At 43.2% G+C, this 23,196-nt stretch overlaps 1 protein-coding gene across 3 annotated transcripts; it reads right to left on the bottom strand.

The window, feature by feature from the left end:
* Positions 1–6,172: 6,172 nt before the first annotated feature.
* Hus1 (HUS1 checkpoint clamp component) lies at positions 6,173–19,785 on the bottom strand. Of its 3 annotated transcripts, none has more exons than XM_027388128.2 (8): positions 19,655–19,785; positions 19,103–19,230; positions 18,848–19,024; positions 17,092–17,202; positions 16,089–16,163; positions 12,962–13,061; positions 11,186–11,305; positions 6,173–9,766 (listed from the first exon to the last, which is right to left on the bottom strand). In XM_027388128.2, the coding sequence occupies exons 1-8, from the start codon at positions 19,704–19,706 to the stop codon at positions 9,684–9,686; spliced, it is 846 nt and encodes a 281-aa protein (XP_027243929.1). In that variant the 5' UTR covers positions 19,707–19,785; the 3' UTR covers positions 6,173–9,683. The 3 variants fall into 3 exon arrangements, with proteins under 3 accessions (XP_027243929.1, XP_027243930.1, XP_027243931.1); XM_027388129.2 differs by having other exon boundaries at positions 17,092–17,199; XM_027388130.2 differs by having other exon boundaries at positions 19,605–19,739.
* Between the last annotated feature and the right edge of the window lie 3,411 nt (positions 19,786–23,196).

The following is a 23,196-nucleotide window of genomic DNA, read 5'->3' as shown; positions in this document are numbered from 1 at the left end:
CTCTCTCTAACACCCTGCCTGGGATGCCTTGTGTCAGATCTGACACCTCATGTTTAAAGTGAGTCCAAGAGTAAAGACACCTGCCACTGGGACTGCTGGCAGAAGCCACATCCAACAACAGGACCTGACGGCCACTTGTGCCCTTTAGGAGGACTGGATTTAACGAAGATGACAAATTCCAAGTTTGTGGCAATCAGGCTACTAACCAAAGGCTGCAGAAAGTGAAACACAGCTAGTCTGAGCCACTGGGATGTAAATGAAGGAAGATTAAGAATTAGCTTTCCCATCATTAGACAATGATGGTGTGGCTCAACCACAGTGAGAAGGAAATGGCCATTGCCTCAGAGCAACCTGGTAGCCTGTGGTTGGGTTCTGTCTATTTTAATCGTGCGGGTGCTGTGTTCTTAAACTGCTCATATCCAACTAAAGAATGGAATTACTGGCTGTCCCCACTCTCAGCCTCATTCCCATGGCCTGGGATCTGTTGAGCACTTCAGTAGTATGGTAGGAAGCACAGCACAGAGGAAAACCCACAGTGGAGGCCAGAGGCATGTTCTATTGTGGTGAGAAGCAGTATGATTCGGCCAGCTGGAGAAGGCCTATAGACTACTCCAGGTACAAACATTCTGGGTGTGATTAATGCAGTGGCTTCTAAAAATGATCAGTTTTAAAACCACTACCTCAGGGCTTTGCTTAGGAGCCATCAAAGACTTGGCAGGGTCCCATGTGCCCTTATTAAGGGAAGAAAGGGGAAGAAGAAGAGATGGTTTCATTTATTTGCATGAAATTAATATGTGAGGACAGAAACCCCTCTGGAATGAGCCTCGAGAGAATCTTCTGGAAGGCAAAGAATGAAAACAGCTACCCAACTCCCATTGGTCTTCTCTAAGCTTTGAACAAAAGCCATGTCTTTTGAAAACATTCTTTGAAACCACATGTTCTCCATTCAGAATTAACACACAATTTCAACTTAGATAATTGCTTAAGGAGTCCTTCTGACTGCACACAAGGGCTAAGGTATTTAAATGGTATGCAATGTAAAAGATAGATTGATACTTGCATGTAAGTAGCATCTCCTGAGGAATTTAATATTCTAACAAAATGGCAAACATTTATTTATACAATTGACAGTATAAAGAAAGCAGAGCATTCGTTGTACCAAAGGCATGGGTGCTTTCTGAGATGATTCCTTGTATATTAGGCAGCTGTGGATGGCATCTAACATCCAGTTCTGACCTAGGCAGTAACACATTTGCAGCTATGATAGGTGCATAACAAAAGATACAGGGAAGGTAACTCCAGAAGGATGTTTGTAGGAACAACCAGCTTTGCATCCCAGGTCTCAAGCTCAGATTCCGATTAGTATTATTTCACAGCTAACATTCACTTTCAAACCAAGCTCGCTGGAGAGGCACCAAAAAGCAGGCCAGCATCACTCCACCTTTCACTCATAAGCAATACACAGGCTAGTCTGTCCTTTCTTAGGAGGCAAAATTGCCAATACTCATTTCTTCTCTGTTCCTAGAGACACCCTGTAGATGTCTCCTATTGACAGTCTTTGGATACTCTGCATCACTCCCCAGCCTAAGCCACCCTCAGGGTCCCAATATCCTTAGAGCATTAAATACAGTGCCTGGGCAGATTTTGCTAAGTTGTGCTGGTGCAGCATGGGGTGAGGGTAGATTGCTAAGGTTGTGACAGAACCAAAGCTTACCATTGCTTGAGCTGATCCCTGGAGTGGAGAACAGCGCCCAGGCTGTGACGAGCACCTTCCAGCCCATTCTCAGACAGCCTGCTCCAATGGGGTCTTCTGCCCAGCACAAAGATCACAAGTGGCTCTGCTGTGAGTGATGGTGGGAGAATGTCTACAGAAGGGTCCTGATACAGCCAGGCCTGACCCTTCCTCCCTAGGAGCCAGAGCTGTGAGCCTTCCCTGCTTCATTAGCATATTACGGGCAATGAACCAATGGCAATGTCTCCCTGAGAAACATCCAGCATAGAGGAGCCCTAGGCAGCTGAAAGGCTGTTTCCTCAAAGGTGAGTATGCCCTAAAAGGACAGAGATCAACAGTGGCTCGCTAAAGAAAACAGAGTATTAAAGGACTAAAGTACATGGCTTTGTGAAAAATAGCGTTACATTTGTAATACCAGGTCAGTGCACACTTTTACTGTTATAAAACGGCTTTGCTACATCTGATACCAACTGTGGGAACTTTAGAGATGGAGCATAATTAAGTGATAGATAGGCCTTGGGAGAGAGGAGCATTGGGGAAGGAGGAGGAGGAGAGGAGAGGGGAGGGAAGGGGAGATGAGGCATTTTGGTCCACATAATTGAATTACAAATATCTGTCTCTTCTATAATCTTCCATTGTTTTCATTTATTTCAAAATAAAAATATCTACAACAGTCAAATGTCTCAATATGCTGCTTCCAAATGCCTTTGTTCCTTTGACCATTTGACATGTGGGCAGAGGCCATTCCCTAACTGTTCTCTGTCTAGACAACATCAATAATCATAATAGAGATGATAGCAATGTTGTAGGGTTTGGCAACCTCTGTGGTTTTTCTCTCTTAATAGCCTTTGTGAGCACAGGGAATCAACATGTCCACCTTTGTATCTCACTTGTTTCAACACTTTTAAAAAAGACTTATTTATTATGTATACAGTATTCTGTCTGTATATCTGCCTGCCTGCCAGAAGAGGGCACCAGATCTCATTACAGATGGTTGTGAGACACCATGTGGTTGCTGGGAATTGAACCCAGGACCTCTGAAACAGCAGCCAGTGCTCTTAACCTTTGAGCCATCTCTCCAGCCCAACACTTTTCTTAAGAAAAGCACAATACACATATGTTCTCTGGAGAAATTTATTGGTACATAATTTTTTAAATTATTAAATTTTTTTCCATTTATAATTACATCATTCATATAATTACATCTCCCCTTCCCCTTGCCCACTTGCTCTCTAATGTCTCTTTCTTTTTCCTCTCTCTCTCTCTCTCTCTCTCTCTCTCTCTCTCTCTCTCTCTCTCTCTCTCTCTTTGGTCAGGTGGAGTCTAGGACAGTGTTTCTATATGTAGCCCTGGAACTCAATCTGCAGAACAGGCTGGCCTCAAACTCAGATCAGTCTGCCTCTGCCTCCCAAGTGCTGGATTAAAGATGTGATTCATCACTGCCTGGCTGACTCTTTTTAATCAATTGCTCTCTCTGTCTCTCTCTGTCTCTCTCTGTCTCTCTCTCTCACACACACACACATACACACATACACACATACCTCAATATATAAATACACCTGCTCAGCCCTTATAATGTTACCTGTATGCATGTTTTCAGGGCTGATCATTTGGTGTTGGGTCTTCCCCGGGGAAGACTGTTCCTCCCACTCTAAGACTTGTTTCTTGGTTGCCTGTAGTTCTTTGTCTAGGGTTGGGGCCTCCTGAGCTTTCTCCCATCCATGCTAGCATGTCTCTTGGTGTTGTCCTTGTTCAGTTGTTCAGGTCATACATAGCAGCCATGCTGGTTAGACTTCATGGGTGTAGCTTCTCTGACATTTTTAGGAGATACCATCTCAGAACAAATGTCCTGTTCCTCTGGTTCTTACAATCTTCCTGTCCCCTCTTCTGTAATGTTCCCTAAACCTTAGGTGCAGGAGTTTTGGTGTAGAGTGGGCTCTAGACCTCTGCTTTTGATAACTTGTGGTTTTCTGTAATGGTCTGTCTACTGTGAAAGAAGTTTCCTTGTCAAGGGGTAAAGGACAACATTTATCTGTGTGTGCAAGGATACATATTCAGAGGGTAGTTCAGGATTGTGTGGGGCTATAGGTTTTCCTTCAAGATCCATGATTTCACTGTCCCTAGGTACATGGCTAGGGTTCCAGTAGCAGGTGTGGTCTCTTGTTGAGTGGTCTTAAGTGCAACTAAAGACCTGTTGGCTATTGACAAGGTATGTGTGCTACTACTGTACCCTAAGGGTTATAGTAGAGTAAGTATATTTTAATTGATTAGTGTACAGTTATCTGTATTGGCTTCCTGTGGCTGCCTCTAACCTTGCTTCTTCTCCTTGTTTTTATCTGGAGCCTATACTAATACAAATGTTCTGTGAAACAGACAATGGACATACATGCATGTACATGTCATGAAGTATGACATCATTTGACACACTGTGCTACCTTTTAAAATCTAGATCATACACACACATTATGGCTCTACAGTGCAAAGGCAGGCTCAGAACGAGAGCTGGTGCCCAGTGTATGGCTTCTCTCTTCCCCAGATCTGGAGTAAAGCAGTTGTTCTTTCTCCTGGGTACTTGCAATGTGTTCAGTCAGCGAGGAGGTCCTCTGGGTACTTAGGAGGAATAAACACTCAGGTCACACTGAGCATGGCATTCTTGATTTGAAAATGCAGCATGCTCCAGGAACTGGTGAGGCCCAAGCATGAACATGGAGTTGGACCTTGGGAAGGAGACATTGGTCCTGTGCTGTCCACCTACAAGGGTTGCTTATACCCTCCGACTCTTTGGCAGAGTCATTTGCAAACCACAAAGGAAACAGATTAAAGTACAGAAACCTAGGGCAGAAACTCAACTCATTCTGACTCTTGCTTCTGTCTGGGCACCTGTATTTTTTCCCCTTCAGGCAGGGTACCTCACAGGACATAGGATGCTACGTGGGATGTTGTCTCTGTAAGAAAGATAATGACAGACAGTTAAATGAACACGTGGATGGTAAAAGTGCTTAGGGTGTTTATCCACAGACCCCCTGAAAGCTTAAGCTTATAAGCAACCCTGGGTTAGGAACAGAGGGTATCTGGGTGGGGGGTCTTATGGTAACCGAGTGGTGTCATGGTGGACACACTGACCAAACCTCTGAACTGCAGAGTAGTAGGTGTCACTGGAGTCCTGTGCCCATGCTATACTCATAGGCAAAGCACCTTTGCACCCTGTGCTGTTGGGAACTTCTGGTGATCAGTCCCCTGGAGAGAAGGTCAACTTCTGGCTTTCACTTTCTTGTAAAGCCTGCAAGTGTCAACATTTGCCTTTTAATTTAGAAATGGGCCAAAGTGTTGCATTGTCACTCCAACCACCCGCTGGTGGCCCCTTAGGAGGCCACTGATTGTCCATGATTGGATGCTGGGAATAGGCAGGTCTTAGCCTGGGGTGCTAGAGTGTAGAATACAGTATTGTTCAGAGTGCTTCTGGCAACAGGGACTTGGACTCCAGGCAGGTGGTTTCTCTTTGTCCCACTGTCCCTGGGCTTCTTATTGAGTGCCCAGTGATTTGTGAGGGATTCTGGTTTAGCTGCTCTCTCCCAAAATGCTTAGACTAAAAAACTGTACTAAAATGCTCTGTTTCCTCTGTAGACTGGGTTAGATACTGCACCTTCGTTATCATACAGGTTAGATTTTGATGCCCCCAGAAGTTCACATGTAGACTTGAGCTTCAGCTGCATGGATATAGAGGGACCTGTAAGATGTGGGGGCTGGTGGAAGGAGGTTAGCTACTGGGAGTGTGCCCTTGAAAGGGATATTGATGTCTCAACACCCCTGTGCTTTTTGCCTAGTAGGTAAATTGCATTTATTTGTGTATGTGTGTCTTTGTGCAAATGCATGCAAGCCACTGCATGCATATATATATATATATAGATCAGAGGACAACTTACTGAGAAGTTGGTTCTCCCTTTCTACAGTGTAGGTTGTGGGTTCAAACTCAAGATAGTCAGACTTAGCAGCAAGCGCCCTTACCCACTGAGCCATCTTATCGGCCCCAGCCTTTCTTCTTTAAAAGCTGATTATCTCAGATATTTTGTCACAATGAAGGAAAGCTAATTTGTTCATGTTGGGCCCATTCACATTGGGCCCATTATAAGAAGAAATTTTTTCCATGTAAAATGGCCTTATTAACCCAGACTCCAGTACTCTGCACCCAGTATAACTTTAACCTGGCAAAAAGTCTTGACTTCCATTGTAAAAAAATAAGCATGTGCTGCCAGAATTAAGCCTAAACTATAATGTTCAGGAAATTAAAGTTGTCAGATGAATATGTATATTAATAAATAAATTCCAAGTAATAGTAAAATAATAAATATTTATTTAATTCTATAAAAATAATTTCATTACAAAGTTGGTTATTTGTTTACAAATGTAAAAAGACTGAAATAAAAACCACCAAGAGCTTGCTGGGTTTAGACACATGTTTCATGGTCTTCTTTGCCAAAATGAACACCAACATCGCATTGGGTTTGTTACCATACATAGTACTTTGTCCTGTAGCATTAGGAAATGACATCACAGCATAGATCATCTACCAATTCCCTAGTCATTCACATTAACAAATCCTTAATTTATAGCAGTACTCAGCTTTGACCATAGCTTGTATAACAAGTCTTATGAGCTAAGTATTAAATCAAAGGGAGCAGTTTCAAGCTTTCCCACAGAGAGTAAAAGGCAAATGGCACCCCAGGAAGTGGTACTAACATACCCCCCCCCAATGTCCAAGTGACCCTAATTTATCACCTCCTAGTTGAACATTGTTCTTAGAGAAAAATCCACAAACTCAAGCTCCCTTTTAGATTTTCCACCAGAATCCACATAAAGGCACAGAATTGGAGTGGAGCATTAGCAAAATGGTGGTAGAAATCTATGCCTTCTCCATGTCCCTACAAAATTCCAACTAATAACTTTCCAGTAGAGAGATGACCACCCTGAATTCTCCAAACTCTAGAGTGAAGCTGTGGTACCCATTGAGCCACAGAGAAATGCAAAACCATGAGCGAAATGTACGTCAGAGACTATGAGGCTCCTTTTCCAACCTCACTGGGTCACACATGGAGAAATCCCCTATATTTGATTCTACAGTGGAGCTGGGCATTTGGATTCTCCCACCTTCTGAGACTTTGTAGGAGACCTACTTGGGTCTGGTCTCTTCTGCATCTGGTCTCTTGGGGACAGTGTGAACAGAGATAGCCTACTCAGGGCCATTAGGATGAAGAAACATGACCAGACTCACTGCAATGGAAATGTGAAGAATGCTAGGAGCCACACTTTGTCAAAGCAAGGTCATGGACAAAGCCATGTTATGAAGGTAGAGGTAAATATGTATTCAATATACAGATGCTGATCTAGAACTATGAGGGTCAAGAACCTCCTATTGGGCCCTTACAGCAATAGTAAAGATGGTGGTTACCAGAGGCCTGGGAGGAGGTTAGAAAACTGTCCAGAACAAGCAAGGTTTTCCAGGAGAGAAAGCACAGAATGAAAGGTGGGGAACAACGGCATTACTGAACCATCAAAAAGGAACCTCTAGGCTGTGCACTTTGATATCCCAATAAAGGCTTTAAAATAAAAAAGCACAGAATTTTATTCATCACAATGGATACTCCGCCAACTGGATGACATTTACCAAGATGTTATCGGCCACTGCATCTGGTGAAAGAACCAGTATTCCTGCCTCAAGACTAATGTAGAAGTGCTTTTCAGGTTTCCAAGAACATGTTTCTTTGTGGCAGGATACAGGGAAGGACCACTGGAGACCTGATGGGTAGGAAGGTCTCTGATGGACCAGGGGAGGGTCACAGGATAACAAGGCCGCTTGGACATTGGCACGAGTGGCTGCATTAAGAATTCTTCTGTATCCCTGACTGTCTTAGGACAGTCTTAAATCTCAGTTCAAGACATGGCTACCATGTGGGTTCTGAGCCCTGGCAGGTAAGGTCAGGGTAACTTAGTGGTTCTAACATTCAGGAAAGTACTCTTCAAGCTTCAAGTCCCAGGCCATCAGGGTAAGTGAAAACGAGTCTCCAACCCTCAGAGCTCACGCTCCTTCTACACACGGCTAAGCTTCTTGCTCTCACCCAGTTTCACCTCAGGATGGGGTTCCACAAAGTAGCTCCAAGTTCTCAAGACCCCACTCCCAGAGCCCCCTCCCTTGACTACAGCTCTGTGAGATACAAGCTGTGAACACCATGCAAAGAGTTGTGACAAGAACCAGAAAGACCACAACCTCTTGACTGCCATGAAGGATTCTTCTTCCCCATGTTGTTACTAAGCAAAGTCATGGCCATCAGTATGCAACATGGCAGTGACATTAGTCACTAGTGAGGCACTGACAGTTTGACAACAACAACAACAACAACAACAACAACAACAAAAACCCAAAAAAAACAAAAAACACGAACTTCATAGGGAACTTCCTGAAATTTCATTTGCATCATGATTTTGAGGCTTTATCATGGCACCTGGACTGCCTTTCATTACAAGCCAAAGAAGAGAGAAATGCTTAAACAATTAAAGAATCCCTAATTTTGACATGTTAGTTTAATTAAATATATCTTATTAAATATCAGAGCCAGAGTTGTGGCAGCTCACATCTGTCATTTCAACACTTGGGAGTAGGAGGCTCAGGAGTTCAAGGCTAATCTTGGCTACAGCTTGAACTACATGGGAACCTGTCTAATAGAAACTGAAACAAATAATCCTAGCAGCACTTGAGAAATAGTAAATTCCCTAAATATGAAAAAGCCAAAAAAAAAAATGCTCTATTTTGTTCCTCCCCCCCTTCAAATCTTACCCTAGGCAATTTAGGTCTTAATTCTGTAACATGAAAACAGTTCTGATACCACTTCATGGGTTACCTGACACCTAGTTAAAAGAGGAAGCCTGCTGAGATGTTTTTGGAGAAAGCACACCCTCCAGGATGAGCCAGCCCCAATACAGGAGCAGAACACAGCCTCATCCATGATGCCCAAGCTTCAACTACTTTATGCAAAACACCATGTGCTTTAGAGAACCACACAAAATAATTATATTTTAAATGACTGGGTATATAGTTTGGCATTGAGTGCTTACCTAGCACGCACCCAGTCCTGGGTTTGATCTTGAGTACTATGAAAGAGGAAAATAGGTTATAACCTAAAACCAAAGTTGGCTCAGGCAGAAAGTACACAGAAGGACAAGTTCAAGATGGGAAGTGGGTTGTCTGGGCTGGCCTTCAGGTCTCTGGCTCTGCAGGTTCCCCAGCTGTGAGAATCTGCAGGCAGTGAGAAGGAAGTGAACTTGAATCTTCAGTAAGTTGGGCAAGGCTTTACATGTTGCAGCTGTATACTCAGTGTTGCGAGAAACCAGGCACATGGCCAGGGACAGAGGGACTGTCCAGTATGTCTTGAGCACCCAGACTTGGGGGGGGGGGATGAGCATGCTAAACCTTGAAAGCAGACAGCTGCGCTGTACCGGGGACTGAGCGGGAAACTAGCTAGGTAGTACACATGTGAATTCTGACTGCAACACCAATTCTATACATATGATGACTTTTGCAACTTTAGTGACAATCTGCTAGTCACATACTAGATATGGCTGGGTAGCAACTCAGTGCAGAGCAGGTGCTTAGCACACATAAGGTCCTGCTCTCATCTCAAGCACCAGAGGAAAACAAAACAACAAAAGACCCTATAAAAACAAATTCTATCTTTTCTTCTTAATGTCTTAGACCAAGGGGAGGAGGGACAGGTGCTGGTCTTGAGTAATACGAAAGAATGATTATCCAACTGTGCTTCATTAATTCCATCTCTGCTTCAAGCAGCATAGCCCAGTACAAGTCTATGGTGCTGTAAGGACAGACAGGTGACTGACCACACCATCCAGTGCTTCTCTCATCACAACAAAGGTCTCTGCTGCCAAGCTTGCTGACATGGTGCTAGGACAAGGCTGGGATGAAATACTGAAGGGAGATGTCTTCCAGAAGCAAATCAAAATGAACAATTCTGTTACTCACAATATCTAGGAGAAAAAGACCCAGATGTTAAAGACAGTTTTCATCCTCACCTATCACAACTGCTTGTTTGCTGTGGACACCTCCTATGCTTGGTGTCTGCTCCCTCTGAGGATTCATGCTACTGCCATCCACTGGAGACAGTGTGAGAGATGAAGAATGAAGCTCTCCAGGCTTTGGGGAAAAATCAGGCTGATTTAACCAGGTACCCACAATGAGGTGACCAAAGTATATGGATAAGGTCTGAGTATTTGCAGTCCTGTGCACTGTGATAGGCTATACCACATACCACCAAACCTTTCCCTTTGTTTTAACCCCATGGCCTCTCACAGTCTCTTCTGTGGTTTCTCACCCTGTGTTGGCTAGTTTAATGTGAATTTGACACAAGCTAGTCACCAGAGAAGGGAGCCTCAATTGAGAAAATGCCTTCAGTAAGACTTGGCTGTAGGAAGCCTCGAGAGAGCATTTTTCTTAATTAGTGATTGATAGGAAAGAGACCAGTCCATTGTGGGTGGGGCTGTCCCTGGGCAGATGGTCCTGGGTTCTATAAGAAGGCAGGCTGAACAAGCCATGGTAAACAGTAAGTCAGTAAGCAGCACCCCTTCATGGCCTCTTCATCAGTTCCTGCCTCCAGGTTCTAGCCCTGTTTGAGTTGATGGACAGTGATCTAGAAGTATAAGCTGAATAAACCCTTTCCTTTCTAAGCTGCTTTTGGTCATGGTGTTTCATTACAATAGTAACCCTAACTAGGACACATCCCTTTTCTCTTTTAGAAAGGCTGGTCCTTGACAGAGCCATTCAGAACTTTCTGTTTCATTACTATATAGTCTAGTCCCAGGTCATCTTCCTCAGTTTTGTGGATGAGAGGTCATCCTGGGGACTTTCCACAAAGGGAGGGATGTCACACCTAGGCCATTTGCTATGCCTTTTTCAAAACAAAACAGGAAGACAACAGCCTTGAGAAGCTCTTGATGAGCCTCCTAGCTCAGTGGGGAAGAGCAGGTGAAGGGGAACAGGGCAGTGAGTAGCCAGCGTCAGGATGGGCCCAAACCAAGAACCGAGAAGACTTTGGTAGCTAGCGCAGGTCAGGTGGGCAATGAAAAGAAAGGAAATGGCTCAAGTTGAAACTCAGATCTAGGCAAAAGCATATACAGGGCTCTGATCATGTAAAATCTGATAAACTCAGTTGCTGTGAGATAGTGTGCACTGTGCAGTCAATATCACAGGCAGAGCCCACTGCCAGTCCAGCATGGCTACTAACTTTCTGGAACCACACTGCCCACCATCACTCTTCAACATCTTCTAGCTCAAGGAAACTTCACAACCTGACTGTCCAGGGAGCTTGAGTTCCTGGAACTGGGCATATTTGCATTTAGAAGACTATATGCATATTAGACTAGAAGTGAGAAATGGAAAAGCAAACTCACTGCACACAGCCTTGGTGGGAGTCACTTGTTGTCCTGCAAGGAACTGGAGGAGTTTCTTTATGTCAATGTGCACCTCAGCCATGTCTTCTGGGTGTCTGCTTTGAGAGGCACTCTCAGAGGCTGAAATTACATGAAAATTTTGTTTTTAATCCAACATCTCTGTACATAACAAGAACTCAGAAATGTGCAGTGGGTATTTACTTATTAACTGAACAACTCTATACCTCCTTTTAGCAAACTAGTAAACTATAACTTGTAAATGTTACTCATTCAGCAGGCATTTGAACTATTTAAAATATTGTAATTTTTAGAGGAGCTTCACTTAAAAGGTATTGAAGTACATCTCAGCCACTTGTTTGCACAAGAGAAAATTGTAGTTCAGTATGAATTCAAAAGTTGAAATGCAGCTGGTTAATGCCAGACGACTAATTCTACATAGTAGAACAACAACAACAACAAAAAAACAGAAGTCTACCTTTCAAGTACTGATAACCTGCTTTGTGCCTGAGAAACAAAATGATTGACACTAAAATAACTTATGCCAGGGCTGGGGATGTAGCTCGGTGGTAGATCATGCAGAGGCCCTCGACTCATTAAGTACTGTGAACAAACACACAGCAACAAGAAAACCAAGGTCATTTCATATACCATTGTCAGAGCCTTGAAGCTATAGATTTCACTCTGCCAGAGCAATGTGCTTTTCACTACAAAGTAATTGTTTCTTTCAGGGCTATGGTAATATCTATGCCTATTTGGAAGCAAACCTATAATAACCATTCGTAACTCTAAAAGTGATGGAGTTATCTGTTTGACACTTTTTCTCTGGCCCTCTGGCCATTTCCCTATTTGAGGAGAGGAAGTCTAATTTGGGCTCACTGCTCACCAAGCTGTACAACCACCCCTTCTTCCTTCAAGGCTTACTGAACTGACTTCACATTCCTTCCTGATGTTCATGAGGTGAAAGTGTGACCAAGTTCATCTGTATTGCATTTGTATCGCCCATTTAACTTTACAGGTATTGAACTGACTAGAGGAGAAAATAAAAAACACAACTTTTGCTCCAATCCAAATGAGAATCTTTAACCTTTCAGAGCACAGCAGCAAATGAAGAGCTGCTGTGCAATATTTGTTTAACTATGTAAAGATGTTTTGCATTTGTTTAGTTATGTAAAGATGTATTGCTGTTTTACCTTGCTTGCCTAAGGCACCTGACTGATCTAATAAAAAGCTGAATGGTCAATAGCAACGGAGGAGGTATAGGCAAGGAGAGTACATAGGAGGAGGAATTAGGCTCGGGGAAGAAAAAGAGATGCCAGGTGCCAGCCAGCCAGAGACGGAAGAAGCAAGAAAGTAGGACATACAGAATGAAAGAACAGTAAAAAGACCTGAAGATAGTAGAAACAGGTTAAATTAAGTTAAAAGATCTAGTGGGACAAGCCTAAGCTTAAGCTGAGCATTCATAATTAATAATAAGTTTCCATGTTTTTATTTGGGAGCTGGTTGGCAACCCAAAGAAAATGCCAACTACAAAGAGCTACTGAGTTCTTGGAAGCCACTGTGTGTGACCTGAATCCCAGAGGAGGAAAGACACCCCCAATGTCTGCTGGCCTAGCATTAACTGCCCCATTATGTCACAGAGACAGGAAATCTAATCTCCACCCCTTCTCAAGTATGAAACAAAGAAAATCAAATTTCAATGTTCTCATTAAGAAAACTCAATATATATTGAAACAATTTATTTATTAGTAGCAAAATATAACCCACAAGAAAACTCACATAATAGGGGGTTTCCAAGATCCTTAAAATGAGTTGTCACACATACCAATTCAGTTTCTATCTTTAGGTTCAGTTCTCCATTTAGATTTGCTTCAATAACCTGCAAATTGAATAAAATTCAATATTGAAAAGAGGGAAAACAACAAACATGGGCACCAGCTTCCACAAAAGCTGGGTAACAAGGCAGTGCCACAAACCTAACACCTAACAGGGCACTGAAGCCACCAAGGTACCAACCACAGAGAGAAGTTTATGCCAGTGCAGAACTCAGAAATCCCCTAAGACCAAGAAGGTATCCCCTCCCCAGTGAAGAACTCAGCAGGGGGAAGTAGGAGCAGCTTTGTTGGGATACTCTGCCAAGGATCAGGGCTCTGGAGGCTCCAGTCATGGCTGTCCTGGAACTCACTCTGTAGACCAGGCTGGCCTCAAACTCACTGAGACCCACCTGCCTCTGCCTCCTGAGTGCTGGGATTAAAGGCGTGTGCCACTGCCGCCTGGCTGGATATTTATTTCTAACAGCACTGTTTTTCAGAAGCAATCAAATTTACAGGTGTTAGCACATAGTTGTTGGAAGCAAATGGGCACAGGCCACCCATGAGTTTGACACAGCCCCAGTGAGTACCCCAGAACATTCACAAACATTGCTGTCTACATTCTGTTTTGGTCACTTGTTGTTCTGGATCTTAGGTCAGTGGGTTAAGAATGAGCTCGGGGTTACTGAAAGAAGTCTTCACATGAAAGCTTTTATTCCAAGGAAGTTCCTAGACTAAAGGCTGTGAGCTTGAGGAACTCAGTGTATAACGGCATGAGCTCAAAAATAAGAACACATCTAAGTTCAAAGAACCTACCTTGTTTTGTTTCCAGAATGAGAAGATTTGGAGTTCGGAAATTTTACAGAATAAGCATGGGAGACACCATGTGCTGACCAGTTTTAGGTCATGTTAATGCTGCATATCTTAAACTACAGCATGACAAGAGAGCTGTGCCAACAGGGTGACTTCCTTTCCTCTCGCTGACTGAGGATGGTCTGCCTGCAATGCCCAGAGGACAGTCCTATTGACATGGAAGCCTATCTCCCCCTTCCAGATTAGGTGGCATGTCTGTGTGACGGGCTGGCAGAATGCTGATCGCAGACTGCATGTGGCTTTTCTGTAGACCAGAAACCAATAACAAAACCAGAAAGGCAGTGTGCCATGCACAGATTGGCAAATATCTTTCTAGATAAAAGAACCAATAGGATGGGCGTGGTGAGAGCTTAAAAAGAAGCCTATGGAGATAGTCCTAGGGCAGGGGGAACAGGAGTTGAAGAGAGGACCCATGGGGAAAAAATGAGTGTCAGAGCTGCAAGTCCTCTCCCCGAAGCTGTTCTGTGAGAACCAAGGCCAGGCCAGACACCAGCATAGCTGCAGCTCTCTGTCCTGGTAAGACAATAGCAGCCCTAGCCCCTTCTGGATCTGGCCCTCACCCATCTTTTATGCAGTATCTTTGCATGGGACTCAGTCATGACCCTTTACTGATAGTTGGGATGTTTCAATATAAATGTGGAAAGGGACCAAGATAATTTCCTAACTTTGTAAGGTCTTTACTCTACAGTGTAGCTTCTCCTGGAGGTATCTCCTTAGTTATTTAGAATCCCCAGCTACCCACAAAGATCTCATATGCATTTGGCTATTCTAGCTGGATATCTTCCCAGTTAGCATTTGTCAGGCACTCCAGAAGAGAAACAACTGCTACAGCTCTCACTACCCACTTCGCACTCTCCACTTTGCTGACTCATTTCCATGGAACAGAAAGAACAAGCAAATGAATCCCTCTATTAAACGCCCAACTTTTCTCTCTGGGCCTCCTGAGCCTCCCAGAAGTCCCAGGGTACCTTAGAAGAAGCCAGCCTGACAACTAGATTAGCACTGTGGCAGTGGCAGTCAACACCATTGCCAGCACAGTGCATGCTACTTCAAGGGAAGCTGAGTTTTGATTCACATGGCAACTACAAAGACAGCACTGGTCTCAAGCGAGGACTCAAGAGAAAAACAACACTACCAAAACCCCCACTTTCTAGGTTTCAAAATCCTTTTGTGATGTAAAGATTCCTAGGAGCTACATGTTACTGCCATCCATGCAACAACACATCAGTTATGGACTACTGAGTGACAGTCGGACCCTGAACTCTGAAACACAGAAGTTCAGAACGATTTCCTTCCTAGAAGCTAGCAGTTATAGAGATTCCCAGGTAATGGTGAATTTACAGGCATTCGGGAGAGAAGTTCAGTGCAGGGAGTTTCCTGTAGGCAACATGGAAGTTGGGCTGAACACTGACAGTGGCTGAGGACTTTCAAGGAGACAAGAGACACATCGACAGAGTGTAAAACAGCAGGAAACAAAACGTATGAAGAGGTACTAAGTTGGCAAATGACAGAGCCAGCCTGGTTTGGATCTGCCAGGAGGGCCTGGCTGCTAAAGATGGGGCCTTGGAGGTTAGAAAAGGTTAAAGTTTGTGCATCAGGTGGGCAGTGGCTTTGGAAAATTCAGGAACATAATGGAATATGGTTTTAAGGGGTGAGCGAAGCTGGAATCCAGAATACATCCATGTGTGAATGAGGACAGTCCACATAATTCTCCATCACTGTTGTGTTTTTGGACCTTCAAAAATATAGAGAGAAATAAGGGGTCCATCTTTACGTTAGTGGATAATGTGCCCATGCATATTAACATGCAAAAGATACCTGGGCTTCGACTATTCACACGGCACAATGGTAGTTTGCATGAAGCCTTCCACTTAGTTCCTCAGCATCAAATTAGAGAACAACAAAAACTGCGGTGTTCTGTCCAAATTATGAGATACAAAATACCGAAAGTGTTGGAACATGCTCCTGGAGGGATTAAGGGAAAGTTTGAAAGCTTTCCCTAGTGAGTAAGAGCTGAAAGGCAATAGAACAGGTCCCTAAAGGCCAGATCTCAACACCAAGCTCTGTCTTCCCCAGCAGGGCCTCTGAGAGAAACCTACTACAAGACACCTCGTGGTGGTGAGGAGCACCCACACCTGGGTCAACACTGAAGCCGCCTCTCAGGACAAGCCACCCCCACGCCAAGAACTCACTTTTTCTTTTCTGAAGGAGTAATCACTTACCAGGTGATTACTGATGTTTTTCATTTTTTCTACAACACTCTTCATAGTCTTCAGGGCTGGTAAATAAATACTTACCTAAAAACCAGTAAGAGAAATCACAAGGGTCAGAAATTTTAATATAGTCTATAATGACAGGTACTCAACCAACAACTGTGAAATGTACTGAAAAACTCAATCAAAATTTTAAAGTCCCCTTAAAACTTTGAAAATTTCACTAATGTATTCAAGCAAATAAAGATACCTGGATACTTGGCTCTGGTTACCATGGTGACCATACTCCCAAGAGCATTGTTCAAGAAGTAACACAGTACTTCAACTGAGATACCTATATACAAGTCCAAGGGGAATACACCTCAAGTGCTGAGCAAGAAGCCTTCCTCTGGGATATGCTTTACAGGGCTCAGGGGCCTTCTGTGTACTCTGTGTAACAGTACAGCCAGCCATTATCACAACTCATTTGAGCTATGTTACCAACAGAGCTGTATGTAATGCTGGCTTTTTCCAAACCTACATAGACACCTTCTACACATTTCATCTAGTATCTGTTTAATTTCTTTATATATATGCAAGAAAAAGGACCACTTGGCATCCTCTTTATTTGCTTAGGTTCCTCTGGTCACAGCTAACCTAAGCTTCAAGTCAACAAAAATGCATTTTCTGGCTCTTTCATCAAGGCCTCTGAAACATGAGTTTGTGCCTAAGGTCAAGAGTCATGGTAAATACAGACTGTCTTCCAAAGTATAGCTTAGGTTCACTGAGCAAGGCATTTGAACTCCTGCATGGAAAGTATGGCATTTCTAAATGGGTATGAGTTCTTTAACAGAATTCACATATATAGCAAAAGGCACATACTCATATCTGGAGTCCTGTTAATTGAATCACTTTCTTTTCAGAAACTACACAACTTCAAATACAGTACACTGCAAGATGACACTTAGCACTGTAGAATTCAATCCCTGCCCTTAATTGTGTGTTGAACAACAGGACTACAGACAACACTTACGTCAGAGTCTGGGACAGATGGTTCTTGTAAGTCCTTCCACAATCTTCTAGGAATGACCTTTATGGGAATATCATGTGTCACAATTCTACTACTGCTTGATGAGGACAACTGCTAAGAAAAAAAGTTATAATCATTTATGTTGTCAATGCTAAAAGCAAAACGTGAGAGCCAATTCTAAACCTTTCGAATTCCAAAAGGAATGTTCTTTATGTATTCTCTCAAATTCTATTCAACCGAAATTGTTGGTGTGGTGTATCTGTTCTGCTTTGGGTCCTGTGAGTCTCTGAGAAGTGTAGAGAATGAGACAAGAGGGCCTCAGTGGAACAAATGGAGCAACTAGAAAGCAAGTGCACGAAGCTGTACCAGATACTCCGTCAGAGCCTGAAGGAAGCGCATAATGAGGCTAAATGAAGGACAGCTGCCAGAGGGGAGTGAAGGTGATGCTTCAGAGGACATCAAAACTAGAGAGGCAGGCGGCCTCTGAGAAGCTGAAGAAGAGGAGACAGGATTTCAGGCAGAGGGACAGTATCAGTGTTCATAAACCCAGGAGACAGAAAGGGGCAAATCTGATGGGCCAAAGCAACCTAGACACCATTGTGTGTCACACGCTCAGCATGCTGCAGCTTCTGACGAACTAAAAGGATAGACCATGTTTATTTCTCAAAGCATCTCTAAAGCTCAGAAACCAAAGTATTGCCAGGTATAGTGGCACACACAGCACTCAAGAGGCAGAGGCAAGTAGATCTCTGTAAGTCTGAGGCCAGTCTGGTCTACATAGTCAATTCTACGACAATCACAGAGCTACATATTGAGACCCTGTTCCAAAAAACAACAACAAAAAAGAAACCAAAGTATTTTGCTTTCTTACTTAGAAAAATATTGTATGCTTTTCCTTAAGAAACTAGATAAACTTATAATTACATGGAATGCTCTAATTAGCTTTAAGAACACATAAAAAGTTATGAGGTCATGAATTAACTTCTATAGCTAGCTTGAAAACAAAAGCAATACTTACCCACAAGATGTGCAAAGCACATATAAGAAAGGAAAGTTGTAAAGAAAATGGAAGCCCAGTGGGGCAGAGCACTAAAGAAAGGAAAAGTTTTGGAGAGAAACTCCATGTAGATAGTCCAATTGATGTCACCAGTCTGGGGGTTGGGGAAAAAAAAGACACATTCAGAGAACAACTCAGAGGGGAGTAATTTATGATTTGCCTTCAAGATATGTGAAAGGCTATGAACATGTTAGGTCGCCAACATGAAACAACATTCTTAAACATGTTATTTAAGAATATTACAGATGATGAGACAGGAGGGGAAAATTTTAAGATGAAAATGGATAAAAACATCTAGACAAGGTGACAACACCCTGAAAGAGCTTCTAGCTAGCAGTTTGTTTGGAAAAAGAAGTATCCTGTTGAACATTGTGCAATCAAGACTTTGTTTAAAAATGACTAGGATAAGGTACATTTCTCATTGTAAGTCATGAGCCAGATCTTATATTTTATTTTGAGACAGTGTATCTATGTAGTCCTAGAAGTCATAGGCATAGAGATCTTCCTGTCTCTGCTTCCTGAGTGTTGGAATTAAAACATTTGCCACCAAGCTGGACTAGATCTTATATTTCAAATGAAACTAATTCCCTTCCAAGAATACTGTTTGAGAGCTCAGGCTTATAGCTACTTATACTTCCTAGACCTAAATATAAATAAGGCACCTGTAAAAGAAAGTTCAGAAATCCTTTTCCTTCTACTTACCAGTTCTACAGACACAGTAAGACAGGGAAAGTGTTTGTTAGTCAGCTTGATTTTCAAGGCTCTGGCGTTCTGGGCAGTCTTCAAGGCTCTGGATAAGTTTTCTGATGTTAATTCTAAATAAATCGCATTGTTTTCTGCAGAGACACCTTCCATTTGAAACTCACTAAAAATGTTCTCCTGCAGGACAGAGACGGGCATTTAGGGCCTTTCCAGCATTCCTGCAGGAGCCTGGGGCCTCTGGGCGTTCCTGCTCACCTGCTCCAGCTCACACCACATGCTCACCCCACCACTGGCCAGCTTGTCCGAAAGGATGAAGTTCAGCTTCTCCGGGCTGATGCGGAGGGTGCATGTTTTGGCAAGTTTGGCTATCATGTTACTGACTCCTGTAGCGAGGGTTGGTAAAGCAAGCAGTTACTAAGCTGCATATCCGGTATCCTACAGGTCATCTTACAGAGCTTCTAACTCATGAATCACGCTAGTACTACAATGCCGCTGACACCTAGCGAGGCACACAACCCACAGCACCAGTATTCAATAATGAAACAGTCTCAGAGAACGACTGACGATCGAGAACATTCCACATAAACGTGGGGGCATCTGGGTACTGCAGAACAGAACTGCCTGCGAGCAAGGTTAGGCACAGTGCCGGCTGAAGCAAGAGTGAGGGAGGACTGCAAAGGGAAAGGTCCCTTTCCCTTAGGGCCGCCCTCCCAGCCTACGGCCCCAGCTGTGCCCTCCACCCCTCCTGTCCTCTCACAGGGCTGCGGCCGCACTCTCCGCTCGCTCCCCGCGGCCCTGCCAGCTCACGTGTGAAGTGATTCAGACAAGCCAGGTCCACGATCTTGGCGCGAAACTTCATGGCTGCTTCCTGGCCCGTAGCGGTTTCAGTCGGAGGCGGACAATAGTCCCTCCCAGAGCGTCCCGACGGGGAAACGCGGGCGCGCGCACAGAGGTTCCGCTGAGTCGGTGCAGCAGGAGAGGTCCGCCTACCCAGGCCAAAGGCGGAGAGGGACCTCCATGCGCAGCCTTGGCGACCTGACTCACACCCCGGGTTCAGGGAAACGGCTCCCTTCAAGAAGTCACCTCCTGAAAAACACTTGGATACCTGGCAACGTAGTAGTTTTGAAAATTGTTTTAAAATGAACACACTAATTGGTAGAATACCTGAAGACCACGGATAATTCTGCTTCTTTGTATCAATATAAACTCATTAGAGCCTATAAAATTCTTGTTAGCCCTAGCTAATGAGGGTGCTTAGGCAAGAGGATCTCAGGTTGGAAACATGCCTGGGCATCTTACTGACATATGTCAACAAATATATTTTATAAAGAAAGAAAATGAAAGAAGGAAAGAAGTGGGAGGGAGGGAAAGGTAAGGAAAAAAGGATTTTTTAAATTCCTAAGAACAGGTGTATATAATGATGATTATATGTTCCTTATTGATAAATCTAAATCATATAAAATTTTTGCTTAGCAAATACATAAGCTATGACTATCTTTTCTTAGAAGAAAATGCCAATCCTATATACCCTTGCAATTAAGCTAAATAGATTTAGCAAACAAAGTCAATGATTTCAAAATTGATAATTAAATATACCAACATTTCCATATTTTCTTTCCAAATGATTTTCTTAAGAGAGTTCCAAAAGCCCTGTGTGCCAGAGCATTTTCTAATGCAATGCCTGCTTGTTATTTTCCATCTAGATAGTAAATGGATTTTTGATTTTATAAAGTTCAAACCTTCAAAAGCTCAGTCCTCCAGTCACACGAGGATCTGCAGAGCAATGTTGGTGCTATGTTTACTTATAGGAAGAAAACATCCCATCTGATCTTGTCTCAGAAAAGGAAATACATTACATATAAAATGTCACTCAGTATATACAGTTGAAGGTCAGGGAAGTGAATCTTTAGAGCTGCTATTTAGGTAAGCACCATTCTTTACTAACGGTTATCCAAAACTGGGATGGTTGTGTCTGTCACATGCCTGATCATCTTCACTAATCTCAGGGGGATAACAGACTCATTTATTTGCAGGCTTGTTAGCAGTTAGTGTTGGAAAAACTGCCCCAGGGGGAAAGAAAGTGACATTGCTCAGCAGTTCTACAGCAAATTTGGACGTCAGTATTTGTCTTATTGTTTACACAAGAAAACTGTGAGGTGGAAACTCATACTGGCATGAGCGAATGTCTGTTTGGGAAGCGTCCTCATCGAAGGACTGTGTTTCTGCTTCAGAAGTTGTTCAAGGGACTCCTCATCTTTTGAATGTCAAATAAGAACACTTCAGTAAAGCCCATGGGTTTTAAAGTTTTTGTTAGTGCAGTACACTAGAACTATTATGCAAAGTGCAGAGGGATGAAGACTCTGAGGAGAATCACATCCAACGGAGGAGGAAAGAGACCAGTATTTACTTGATGGGTGTGGTTTGTGTGAACCAGCATTCGTTGCAAAGGTGCACCTAGGCTAAACATTCCACACATTAACTGCTCAGAATTTCCACGATGGTGTTAGTGTTGCTGCTTTGGGAATCTGTTGGAGAAAGACTAGTCTTTGTAATGAGAATGGCAGATTTGTTTCCATCTTGTTTAATGTTTTATTTGCAACCCTGTTATTTATGCTCTTGTAGCTTCCTCTATCCAATATCATACAGGAATTAGCCCCAGTTTTATTAAGGCTCTTATGGTTTCATTACCCACTTGTAAATATTTTACCAAGCTGTATTGGAGATTTATCACATTGTAAAGTAATAAATAAAGAATTAATTTTGTTTTCTTAATGGCTAGATAATTGTTCCAAGTCATTTGCTTGGTTTTGCTCAGGTGCCATGCCTTGGATATGGGTTGTTCCCGCCCTCGTGTGACTCCTGTTACATTTGTGAGTGGGAGCGCTAAGTGGCCCTTAACCATACATATGGTTAGTGGATTATGGGTTATTGCCCAGGTGAATTGACATAGAGCCAGTTTGGCTACGTCTTGTAAGCTTCTTGCTCTTTCCATGTATTACCAAGAGTCTCAAGACAAGGATGAAAGCCACTGACAAATGCAACCTTCAGAAACTACCAGAACTGTGAGCAGAAATCAACCTCTTTTACTTGTAACTTACAAGTTTGTAGCATTGGAACGTTAGCAAGAGAAAACTAAGACATGGTGCATGTGAGTTTACACCTTGCTGCTCACCCAGTCCCCACACAGATAAAAGTCTAGTCTTGGACTTGCCAGCTCCACTGATGTGTCAGTGTGCTAATGCCACATGGTTCTAACTACTGTTCTAAACCTTTGTCACAGAACTTTCCATCTGATGATACTTTTTTCAGGTTTCTATAAATAACGACATTGCAAATAAACCTTAAACAAGATGGAAACATATCTGCCACTCATATTACAAAGGCCAGGCTTTCTTATACAGATTTGCAAAAGATAGTCGACGTATTGTTAGGAAATTTAAAATCAAGTTAGTCTATAACATACTTTTTGAGGTTTTAAAACCATGCATATTTTGCTCTTCCAAAGACAATTTAACATTGAAATATCAACACATATGAATGTAGACAGAACAGTAACAGTCCATGTGGGCAGCTGTATCTTCAGTGATGATTTCACACTCATCTTTTCCCACCTTCCTACTTCTGTTCTTCCCTCACAGAATTTGAAAACAGATCCAAGAAAGGTTGAGTCAGCGGAAGAATAGAAGATCACAAGAATGGAGATACCATAATAGAGGGAGACAATCTAGGTTTACAGAGAAATCAGGCACTAGGGAAATGTCTGGAGATCTACAAAGATGACACCACCAACAATCTAAGCAACAGAGGAGAGGCTACCTTAAATGCCCTCCCCTGATAATGAGATTGATGACTGACTTATAAGCCCCCAGATAGCCCTCATCCAGCAGCTAGTGGAAATAGAAGCAGACACCCACAACTAATCACTGAACTGAACTGGAACCCAGTTGCAGAGAAGGACAAGTGAAGAGCAAAGGGGTCCAGACCAGGCTGGTGAAACCTACAGAAACAGCTGACCTGAACATCGGGGAACTCTTGCTCCCCAGACTGATAGCTGGAATACCAGCATGGGACTGATCCAGACCCCAGGAACATGGATTTCAGTGAGGAAACCTCGGAAATCTATGGGACCTCCTGTATTAGTTCAGTACTTATCCCTAGCATAGGTGTGGACTTTGGGAGCCCATTCCACATAGAGGAATACTCCCTGAGCCAAGACACACGGGGGTGGGCCTAGGACCTATCCCAAAGGATACGACAGACTCTGGTGACACCTTATGGAAGGCCTCACCATGCAAGGGGAGCAGAAAGGATATGTGATAGGTAGGGTTTTAGTTGGGGGGGTTGGTAAG

The sequence above is a fragment of the Cricetulus griseus genome, assembly GCF_003668045.3.
Source record: "Cricetulus griseus strain 17A/GY chromosome 1 unlocalized genomic scaffold, alternate assembly CriGri-PICRH-1.0 chr1_1, whole genome shotgun sequence".
NCBI lineage: Eukaryota > Metazoa > Chordata > Mammalia > Rodentia > Cricetidae > Cricetulus > Cricetulus griseus.
The sequence above is the reverse complement of the archived record's forward strand: the minus strand, read 5'-3'. Positions and strand labels throughout refer to the sequence as shown.

Bases quoted from the DNA above. Each gene is read 5' to 3' on its own strand.
- Hus1 (XM_027388128.2), bottom strand. From the start codon at position 19,706: ATGAAGTTTCGCGCCAAGATCGTGGACCTGGCTTGTCTGAATCACTTC. The intron at 17,203-18,847 runs GTAAGTAGAAGG...TTTTTTTCTTAG, and splicing joins TTACTGTGTCTGTAGAACTG to CAGTTGTCCTCATCAAGCAG. The intron at 9,767-11,185 runs GTGAGTTTGCTT...TTTTTCTCCTAG, and splicing joins TCCCACCAAGGCTGTGTGCA to ATATTGTGAGTAACAGAATT.